Source organism: Leucoraja erinacea, chromosome 34, assembly GCF_028641065.1.
Source record: "Leucoraja erinacea ecotype New England chromosome 34, Leri_hhj_1, whole genome shotgun sequence".
NCBI classification, from domain to species: domain Eukaryota; kingdom Metazoa; phylum Chordata; class Chondrichthyes; order Rajiformes; family Rajidae; genus Leucoraja; species Leucoraja erinaceus.
The window spans coordinates 18,916,866-18,927,739 of record NC_073410.1 but is presented as its reverse complement, the minus strand read 5'-3'; the positions used below and the strand labels follow the sequence as shown (position 1 = coordinate 18,927,739).

The 10,874-nt window shown below is 48.9% G+C and overlaps 1 protein-coding gene across 1 annotated transcript in view; it reads left to right on the top strand.

Annotated features, from left to right (window-relative positions):
- Nucleotides 1–662: 662 nt before the first annotated feature.
- tbrg1 (transforming growth factor beta regulator 1) overlaps nt 663–10,874 on the top strand; it is a 51,710-nt gene continuing 41,498 nt past the window's right edge. The window contains exons 1-3 of the mRNA XM_055661946.1: nt 663–868; nt 8,512–8,678; nt 9,952–10,009. Coding sequence (XP_055517921.1) covers nt 758–868; nt 8,512–8,678; nt 9,952–10,009 — 336 coding nt within the window. The 5' untranslated portion in view covers nt 663–757. The remainder of the gene's footprint in view (nt 869–8,511; nt 8,679–9,951; nt 10,010–10,874) is intronic.

The following is a 10,874-nucleotide window of genomic DNA, read 5'->3' as shown; positions in this document are numbered from 1 at the left end:
GCCCTTAGAGCCAGCACTGCCATTGAATATGGTCATGGCTGATCATCCACAATCAGTACCCCGTTCCTGCCTTCTCGCCATGTACCCCACAATGTGGGGGGGGAAGCAATGTGGGGGAGGGAGGCAATATGGTGGAGGGGGGGGGCAATGTGGGGGAGGGGGGCAATGTGTGGACAGCTGGTGACGAGAGGGATGAGGAAAGTAGGGACAACAGAACGCGGTTGAGTGTTCGAGGAGGAAGACAGAGCGGCTGGAGAGAGACAACGCTGTGGTCGAGGGCGCAGTGGAGCGCGGTCCCCCGTCCAAGGGAGAGCCGAGCATTCATGGAGGGGAGCTCGCCGAGGGGAGTCGAGAGCCGAACGTTGCCCAGTGTTTGCGGAGGAGCCGATGGAGTTCCGAGTGGAGCCGAGCACTTCCGAGGGTGCCCGAAGGGAGACGAGTGTTCGGGGAGCGGGGCCGAGTGTGTTCGGGGCCGAGCGTGTTCGGGGAGCGGGGCCGAGCGTGTTCGGGATCGAGTGTGTTCGGGGAGCGGGGCCGAGCGTGTTCGGGATCGAGTGTGTTGAGGAGCGGGGCCGAGCGTGTTCGGGGAGCGGGGCCGAGCGTGTTCGGGGCGCAGGGCCGAGTGTGTTCGGGGAGCGGGGCCGTTTGGGGGCCGAGCAGCGTGTTCGGGGCGCGGGGTGAGGACCGCGAGCGCGGCGGTTGAGCCCGAGCTGGAGCCCGAGGCCGGCGCCGCGTTGTCCGCCCGCCTCTCCCCGGCATGGAGTCTCACAGCCTGGTGACTGAGGAGGACATGGTGCACAAGTCGCCCATGATCCACGGCAAGGAGCAGCTCCGGCACGGACACAAGGCCGCCGTCCTGCTGCCCGTGGTGAGTGTCAAAGCCGGGCTCTGGGCCCCCTTCTCTTCCTCCTCACCCCCACCATCACCCCCTCCCCTACCCCCTCCCTCATCCCTCATCCCCACCTCCTTCACTGCCCCCCACCCCCTCTCCCAACCCCACCCCCTACCCTACCCCCTCCCCTACCCCCCTCCCTCATCCCCACCCCCTCTCCTACCCCCTCCCTCATCCCTACCCCCCCTCTCCCAACGCCACCCCCTATCCTACCCCCCTCCCCATCCCTCATCCCTACCCCCTCCCTCATCCCCCCCTTCACTATCCCTCCCCTATCCCCTCCCCTACCCCCTCCCTCATCCCTACCCCCTTCACTACCCCCTCTCCCTCTCCCACCCCACCCCCTCCCCTACCCCCTCCCTCATCCCCACCCCCTCCCCTACCCCCCTCCCTCATCCCCACCCCCTTTCTCTGCCCCCTCCCCCACCCCCTCTCCCAACCCCTCATCTCTTCCCCCTCACCCCCTCACCCCCTCCCCGACCCTCACCCCCTTCTCTCCCCCACCTCATCCTCTTCTCTCCCCTACCCTCACCCCCTCCTCCCCCCACCCACTCCTCTTCCCCCATCCCCTGCTCTCTCCCACCGCCTTCTCTCGCCCACCGCCTCCACTTCCCATCCCCTCCTCTCCCCACCCCCTGCAACCCCCAGAAAGTATTGTGCATTTTCTAGAAAGCAGATATTGCAGGCACTGGATAAAATTAACATTAAAACTGAATTCAAAATAGACTTTATTCGAGAAATCAATATATATAATACATGATCCTTACAAAACTCCATCGGACATTCTCGGAGGCTATACATACAGTTTCCCCAAAATGAACACTAGCATGGTGGATTGACGACTACTCATGCTGCCTGCTCTGCTTATTGAGTGTTATGACAGCTGCACACATTTGGGAAAGTGGTGAGTTTTCCGTGATGTTCCTGACTTGTACCTTGTAGATGGAGAAAAGATTTTGAGGTGACGGGGCAAGTCCCTCATCTGGGCATCAGCAACCTCATTTTGACTAGAGAATACGGCTAGGAAAAGGCACATTGACCCAGCAAGCCTACGCTGACCAGCGATACATTACTAAAACTCTGATCTTGTTATCTTCCGGTTTGGCGGTCTTTTTATTTGCGCAAAAACGGTTCGCAATAGCGCTACGACTTTTCGCCAGTTCACTTGCCATTCTCCTGTGCTCCGAATGCGCCAAATGTTGTAAAAAGTAGCGAGGTTTCAAAATCTTAAAACCGCGTGGGCGCAGATCGATCTCTTCTCCTGCCAGTCGGCGCTGCGTGGATTAGTCTCTTGCCCTGTCACTCCCAGGGATGGTCTGCACCTTCCTGCGCCATTGCGTCTTTACTGCAGCTGAGGGTGGCCGACGGAGGTTTCCAACCAGACTTTCGGAGGGACTAGAAGCAGCCCAGCCCCGCCCCATTCAACCAAGCCCCAAGCAGCAGCCCAGCGTCGGAGACCCGACCCAGCGCAGCCCAGCTTGGGAGACCCAGCCCAGCGCAGAGTTGGAGACTTAGCCCAGAGTCGGAGACCCAGCCCACCCGGAGTCGGAGAGGTCGCCAAACGGAAAGCGTAGACTCTGATCCTGGCGGAGGAGAACGACCAGTGCCCGCTGTGAGTCCCCATCGTACCGCCAATTCCAGCCACTACCCCTCTGGTCCCCCTCGCTGGCATATCCCCCCCTCCTCCACAACTCCTCCGCCCCCCACAAACCCCCCCCACAAACCCCGCCCCACAACCTCCCCCACAACCCCCCCCCACCCCCACACACATCCGTCCCCCCGCTAAACACCCCTCCCCCCATAACCCCTCTGCCCGCACAACCCTCCCCATCTACACCTCCCCACACACACGCACACACACTTCCCACACACACACCCCCGCCCACATACACCCCCCTTCCCCACACCCCCCTTCCACATCCTTCCTCCCCATCCCGCACCCCCCTCCCCCACACCACCCTCTTCCCCTCCCCCTACACCTCCCCATACACACCCCTCCCACCCCCACCCCCCGTCCACACATCCCACATCCCTCCCTTCTCCCCTCCCACACATGAATAGGAGGGGGAGGGAGTGCTCGGGTATGAGGGGAAATGAACTGCGCCTGCGCAGTTAGGGGCTATGGGTGAGTGGTGGAATATTGTGTCGGGGAATGGGTTGCGTTGGGGGACCAGGCCTCCCGTGTGACTGGGACACAACGGGTACCACTCAATCTAGTCCCTCACACTAACACTATCCTACACTGCGACAATCACAATTTTTTACTGAAGCCAACTAACCTACAAACCTTCACATCTTTGCAGTGTAGGAGGAAACTGGAACATCCAGAGAAAACCCACGTGATCGCAGGGAGAATGTACAAATTCCGTGGGCTGAATGTCCTGGTTCCTCGCTGTATCTCTAAACACTGATAAACCCATCCCTTAATAATGCCCAAATCTTGCATGAGGCACGCATTACCTCTTACCATCGGATATTTTGTAGTGAATATCAGTTGATCATCAGCAAACGTTTCCTTCACAGAATCAAGTCAAGTCAAGAGTATTTTATTGTCATATGTCCTGGACGGGACAATGAAATTCTTATTTGCTGCAGCACAACAGAATATGTGAACATTTAAACATTGTATATAACAGGCAAAAAAATAAAAAGTTCAATAAATAACAAATATAGTGCAAATAACAAATAATAATATAGTCTTTTGCAGTTCAGCGCTCATAGCTTATTTGTTGTGTTGAATAGCCTGATGGCTGTGGGGAAGCGGCTGTTCCTGAACCTGGACGTTACAATCTTCAGGCTCTTGCACCTTCTTCCTGATGGCAGTAGTGAGATAAGTGTGTGGCCAGGATGGTGTGGGTCATTGATGATTTTGGCTGCCCTTTTGAGGCAGCGACTACGGTAGATCCTTTGGACGGTGGGGAGGTCCAAGCTGGTGATGGACTGGGCAGTGGTCACAACTTTTTGTAGTCTTTTTCGCTCCTGAACGTTCAAGTTGCCGAACCAGGCCACGATGCAACCAGTTAGAATGCTCTCTACCGTGCACCTGTAGAAGCTTAGGAGAATCCTCTTCGACATGCTGAATCTCTGCAATCTTCTCAGAGTTGCTGATGTGCCTTCTTTACAATTGCCTTTGATAAGGTTCCACACGGGAGACTGGTGACTAAAATTAAAGCACATGGTATCGGGGGTAGGGTGTTGACGTGGATAGAAAATTGGTTGGCAGACAGGAAGCAAAGAGCAGAGGTGAACGTGTCCTTTTCAGAATGGCAGGCCGTGGCGAGTGGAGTGCCGCAAGGCTCAATGTTGGGGCTGCAACTGTTTGCCATATATATTAATAATTTGGAAGAGGGAATTTGGAGCAACACTAGCAAATTTGTGGATGACACAAAGTTGGAAGGCAGTTTGAACTGTGAAGAGGATGTTAGGAGGTTTCAGGGTGACCTGGACAGTTTTAGTGAGTGGGCAGATGCAGTATAATATAGATAAATGTGAGGTTATCCACTTTGGCGACAAAAACAAGGGGGCAGATTATTACCTCAATGGGGTTAGGTTGGGTAAGCGGGAGGTACAACGAGACCTCGGTGTCCTTGTACACCGGTCACTGAAAGTTGGCGTGCAGGTACAGCAGGCAGTGAAGAAAACTAATGGAATGTTGGCCTTCATAACAAGAGGATTTCAGAATAGGAGTAAAGAGGTTCTTCTGCAGTTGTATAGGGCTCTGGTAAGACCACATCTGGAGTATTGTGTACAGTTTTGGTCTCCTAAGTGGTCTCCCAGTTTTGGTCTCCGATCATCCTTGTGATTGAGGCAGTGCAGGGTAGGTTCACGAGATTGATCCATGGGATGGCGGGACTGTCATATGAGGAAAGATTGACAAGACTAGGCTTGAATTCACTGTAGTTTAGAAGGATGAGGGGGAATCTTATAGAAATATATAAAATTATAAAAGGACTGGACAAGCCAGATGCAGGAAAAATGTTCCCAATATTGGGCGAGTCCAGAACCAGGGGCCACAGTCTTAGAATAAAGGGGAGGCCATTTAAGACTGAGGTGAGAAAAAAGTTTTTCACCCAGAGAGTTGTGAATTTGTGGAATTCCCTGCCACAGAGGGCAGTGGAGGCCAAATCACTGGATGGATTTTAGAGAGAGTTAGATAGAGCTCTAGGGGCTAGTGTAGTCAAGGGATATGGGGAAAAGGGAGGCACGGGTTATTGATTGGGGACCATCATTGGGGGATCACAATGAATGGCAGTGCTGGCTCGAAGGGCCGAATGGCCTCCTGCACCTATTTTCTATGTTTCTATGCATCGGTGTGCTGCGTCCAGCAAAGATCTTCATATATATGCATGCCCAGGAATTTGAAGTTATTGACCCTCTTCACCATGTAGACAGGACAATGTTGATGTAAAGAGGATTGTGGGACCTCATCCTTCCCCAACTAAAGTCCACAATCAGTTCTTTGGATTTACTGATGTTGAGAACCAGGTTGTTGTGCTGGCACCATTTGGTCAGTCAGTCGATCTCAATTCTATACTGACGTGGAAGCAGCAGAGGATGTGGCTAGAACATTCCTTGTCATGATATTCTGGTGCTGGGCTGAGTGACTTGAGTTCGGACCACCATAGTATAGGAATGGTATTGCAGAGGAAAATCACATAGATAGTTTAGTTTAATTAATTATCATGTGTACCGAGGTACAGTGAAAAGCTTTTGTTGCGTGCTAACCAGTCAGCGGAAGGACAATACATGACAATCAAGCTATCCACAGTGTACAGATACAGTGCCCTCCATAATGGTTGGGACAAAGACCCATAATTTATTTATTTGCCTCAATACACCACAATTTGAGATTTGTAATAGAAAAAAAATCACATGTGATTAAAGTGCACATTGTCAGATTTTAATAAAGGCCATTTTTATACATGTTGGTTTCACCATGCAGAAATTACAGCAGTGTTTATACATAGCCCCCCCATTTCAGGGCACCACAATGTTTGGGACACAGCAATGTCATGTAAATCAAAGTAGTCATGTTTAGTATTTTGTTGCATATCCTTTGCACGCAATGACTGCATCCTAGTTGTTGGCAGCTTGCTCCAAATCTCGGCTAGAGCAGCGTCGCTTGTGGCTGAAGAGACCAATGCCAGAGTGACAGTCTCTGTCGCACATTTGTGTGTGGTCTCTGGTTTGTTGAAGTTGCTGCGTTCCTTTCTGTGTGCCAGCTTGTCTGCCGCTGTGTTCAACAGTTTCTCTTCCCCGTTTTGAGATGTTGGTTCAGGGTACCCCTCCACCTCGTGCGGTCAGCTGCAAGGTTCCACATCGATGTTGCGCCCCTTCATATCTCTCTTGCAGACATCCTTGTAACGTAGCTGGGGGTGGTCGATGGTTCTCCTCCCAGATGTCAGCTCTCCATAGAGGATGTCTTTTGGAATATGTCCATCCTACATGTGGTGGACATGGTCCAGCCACTGCAATCTGCGCTGCCTGAGTAGAGTACATACTGGGAAGGCCAGCGCGAGACTGGATCTCGGCATTGGACACTCTGTATTGCCAGGATATGCCCAGAATACGGCAGATGCTTCTCAGGTGAAAGGTGTTGAGTCTTCTCTCCATGTCTCACTGCATACTGCTAAACATACTGCTAAAGCAACAAAGGAGTTTTTCAAAGCTAAAAAATAGTAAATTCTTGAGTGGCCAAGTCAATCACCTGATCTGAACCCAATTGAGCATGCTTTTTATATGCTGAAGATAAAACTGAAGGGGATTTGCCCCCAAAACAAGCATAAGCTAAAGATGGCTGCAATACAGGTCTGGCAGAGCATCACCAGAGAAGACACCCAGAAATGTCCATGAATCCCAGACTTCAAGCAGTCATTGCATGCAAAGGATATGCAAATCTCAAATCTGTACAGAGGCAAATAAATAAATGATGGGTCTTTATCCCAAACATGATGGAGGGCACTGTAGATGATAAAGGGAAAAGTACAAAATGACGTCCGATTAAAGATAGTCCGAGGGTCGCCAATGAGGTGGATAGTAGCTCAGGACTGCTCTCTAATTGGTGATAGGATGGTTCATTTGCCTGATAACAGCTGGGAAAAAACTGACCCTGAATCTGGGGGGTGTGTGTTTTCACACTTCGGTACCTCTTGCTCGATGGGAGAGGGGAGAAGAGGGAGTGATCGGGTCGAGACTTGTCCTTGCTAATGCCGGTGGCCTTGCTGAGGCAGCATGAGGTATAGATGGAGTCAATGGAAGGGAGGTTGGTTTGTGCGATGGTCTGTGCTGCGTCCATAAGGATATTTCCTGGGATGGAATGGTTCAGCTGAGGTTGGGATTGATTTGTTTGGAATGGAGGCTGAAGGGAAACTGATTGCAGATTATGAGGAGCAAAGATAGGGTCGAAGGTGAGAAGCTTTTCCACACAAAAGTATATTTAACCAGGGGCATCTTGTTTAAATTTGTGGGGTGTGCAAAATATTTACACTGCTGTGCATATGTGACAATAAACATAGAGACATAGAACATAGAAACATAGAAAAATAGATGCAGGAGTAGGCCATTCGGCCCGTCGAGCCAACTGATGGCTGATCATCTAAAATCAGTACCCGTTTTAGCTTGTTCACACATATCCCTTAATTCCTTTAGCGCCAAGAGCTAAGTCTAACTCTCTTGAAGAGCCATTGAATTGAATAAAGAATCATTGAAGATAAGGGTAGGAACAATGTTTGCCATTCAGCCTGTGGTTGAAATCTGGAATGCACAGCTTGAGAGAGTGGTAGACTCAAGTACTCGCACCATATTCAGGAAGTCAATAGATGAACATTTGAAGCCACATGGCATAGAAAGTATTGGGCTGAGTGCTGGAGAATAGGATTGTTACCGGAAAGTATTTGATGACCAGCAAGGTCATGGTGGGCCAAAGGGCTGTTTCTATGCTCTGACTCAAATCTTGTTGGAAATGTTGAAAATTGTAAGGAAGATGAGCAATTTATAATCTAATTGACCCAATAGCTTAATATTCCAAACACGTACAGGTTTGTAGGTTCATTGGCATGGTATATAAATATAAAATTGTCCCTATTGTGTAGGATAGTATAATGTGAGTGGGGATCGCTGATCAGCTCGGATTCGTTGGGCCGATAAGCCTGTTTCCACACTGCATCTCTAAACTAAACTAAACCTTGGGTTCTCTCAGAGTGTTTCCCAGTGCACACTGTTCAGGTCTTGAATAAGCCGACTTGTTCGAGAGACTCGCCACTGATCTACGAGATGTTTTATTTTGTGTATGTGCATATCTGAGCTAGGCCCCAAGTAAACCAGATACTACAGGTATAATACAAAATTCCCTCCTACATAAAATTACGATATTGATCCTTTCACACTTCATCCAGCTAAGAATAGAATTTTATATTTGCCTGTCATTTACATGTCTCTTAATAGTTTTACCAGAAAAGTTTAGAAAAGGAAGTTGGTGTGTAACCATGTGTCTTTTGGTTTTGAGTTATTAATACAAAGCATTTGTGCTCTTCTGTTAAAATCAGACTCTGTTCAGGATATTAAGTGTTTATGAAGTCATTTGTATTAGTAGGATCTACATTTGTTTCCCCTTTGAACAGTCTGCAAGCAGTCATTCTCCAGAGACGTCGCTATCTCCGATAGACACCATGAATTCCCTCTCAAATTTTGAATCTGAAATGGATCACGATGGACAAGGGAATTATTCCCTTTTCCCAGCCCTCGATAATGTGACCATCTTGCCTGCAACCAGCGAAGCACTGGAAACGTAAGTTTTATCATCACTACTTTCATATGGATGGGGGATGGGGATGGGGGGGGGGGGGGAGTTACCACAAACTCTCTTAATTGGAACTTTTAGTGCAACTTCTTGTGTTTCTTAATTACCCATTTCCCTTGTGTTTATACGGGTATAATCTACATAACTTTCCATCAGTGGCAGTTCACAGGGCTCTATGCATGTAGCAGGATCTTACTGTCTAAATTTGCAATTATGTTTTACCTTCATTCAATTTGTGACCACATTAGGACATTTTGTATACTTTTATGTAAAATGTCCTTTTATTCTATTCCTTTGCACCAATATCTATCCAATATTAAGTATATTTTGTTTAGTTTAGAGATACAGTGTGGAAACTGGCTCTTAAGCCTATCGAGCATGCCGACCAGCGATCTCCGCACACTAACACTATCCTACACACACTCGGGACAGTTTTACCAAGCCAATTAACCTACAAACCTGCACGTCTTTGGAGTATGGGAGGAAACCGGAGCACCCGGAGAAAACCCACGCAGGTCACGGGGAGAACGTCCAATCTCCATTCAGACAGTACCCGTAGTCAGGATCAAAACCAGATCTCTGGCACGTAAGGCAGCAACTCTACCGCTGCGCCACCGTGCCGCTGTGCCACTGTGTCGCTGCGCCATCGTGCAGCTGCGCCCCTGTGACACAAAGAATTTGAAAACCCAAAAGCAGACATTTTCCCAAACATGAGGAAATTTGAGGCTCATTTGAGGTTGTTGACTTGTTGGGCTATTATGCTGCCTGTTTAGAATTGAGCATCATCCATTCATATCTGATGCTGCCCCGCACATGAAACGCAGGGCAGACCTTGCTAGAAAATGTCGCAAAATTGCCTCGTCCTCCTGTGTAAATTCCCACGGGATAAGGCGAAGAGTAGATGGGGTTAATATTAATCGTAGCATCACATATTGTGGAAACAATGTTGCCTGCACACACAAGGGACATTTTACAATTTTACAAGCCAATTAACTTACAAATCTGTACGTCTGTGTAGTGTGGGAGGAAACCAGAGATCCTGGAGAAAACCCACACAGTTCACAGGGAGAACGTACAAATTGTACGGACCAGCACCCATCGTCAGGATCAAACCCGAGTCCCTGGCGCTGTAAGGCCGCAACTCTACCACTCTATGTGTTATCATCACTCTTGACGTGCAGATTATTTTGAATGTATTCTCATGTCATTGATGAGGGAATGAACACAAAACAAAGTGTTTATTTTGATTTCTTCCCCCAAGTGAAACAACGACTGATGTGAGTGACAAGCCAAGCATGACGTGGCTGGATGCTGCTCAGGTAACTGCTGTTAGTTGGTCAACTTTTCATCTGTATTGTAGGTTGCTCTTAATGCTGAGCCTATGCCCGCTATCTCTACCCTGGGGAAATGCCCTCGTAATCTTGTACACCTCAATAAGGTCATCCCTTGGCCTCCTATGCTCCAAAGAGAAAAGTCCCAGCATATTCAACCTCTCCCTATAACCCAAGTCTGCAAGCCCAGGTAATACCCTGGGAAAGACACAAAGTACAGAAGTAACTCATCGGGCCAGGAAGACTTCTCTGGAGAACATGATAGTTGAATTTTCTGGTTGGGATCTTTCTTCAGACTCCTACGTCGCCTATCCATGTGCAAGGATGCTGCCTTACTCGCTGAGTTACTCCAGCATTTTCTGTCTCTTCGGTAAATAAGCATATGCAGTTCTTTGTGTTTAACATCCTGTGTATCTCTTCTATATTCTTTTCAACTTAATGACATCCTTTATTTCATTTTGTTTTCTATATAGATGCAGGAGGAGGCCATTCAGTCCTTTGAGCCAGCACCACCATTCATTGTGATCATGGCTGATCGTCCCCAATCAATAACCCGTGCCTGCCTTCTCCCCATATCCCTTGATTCCACTAGCCCCTAGAGCTCCATCTTAAATCCATCCAGTGATTTGGCCTCAACGGCCCTCTGTGGCAGTGAATTCTACAAATTCATAACTCTGGGTGAAAAGTTTTTTCTCACCTCAGTCGAAAATGGCCTCCCCTTTATTCTAAGGCCCCTGTTTCTGGACTCGTCCAACATTGGGAACATTTTTCCTACATCTAGCTTGTCCAGTCCTTTTATAATTTTATATGTTTCTATAAGATCCCCCTCATCCTTCTAAACTCAAGTGAATAC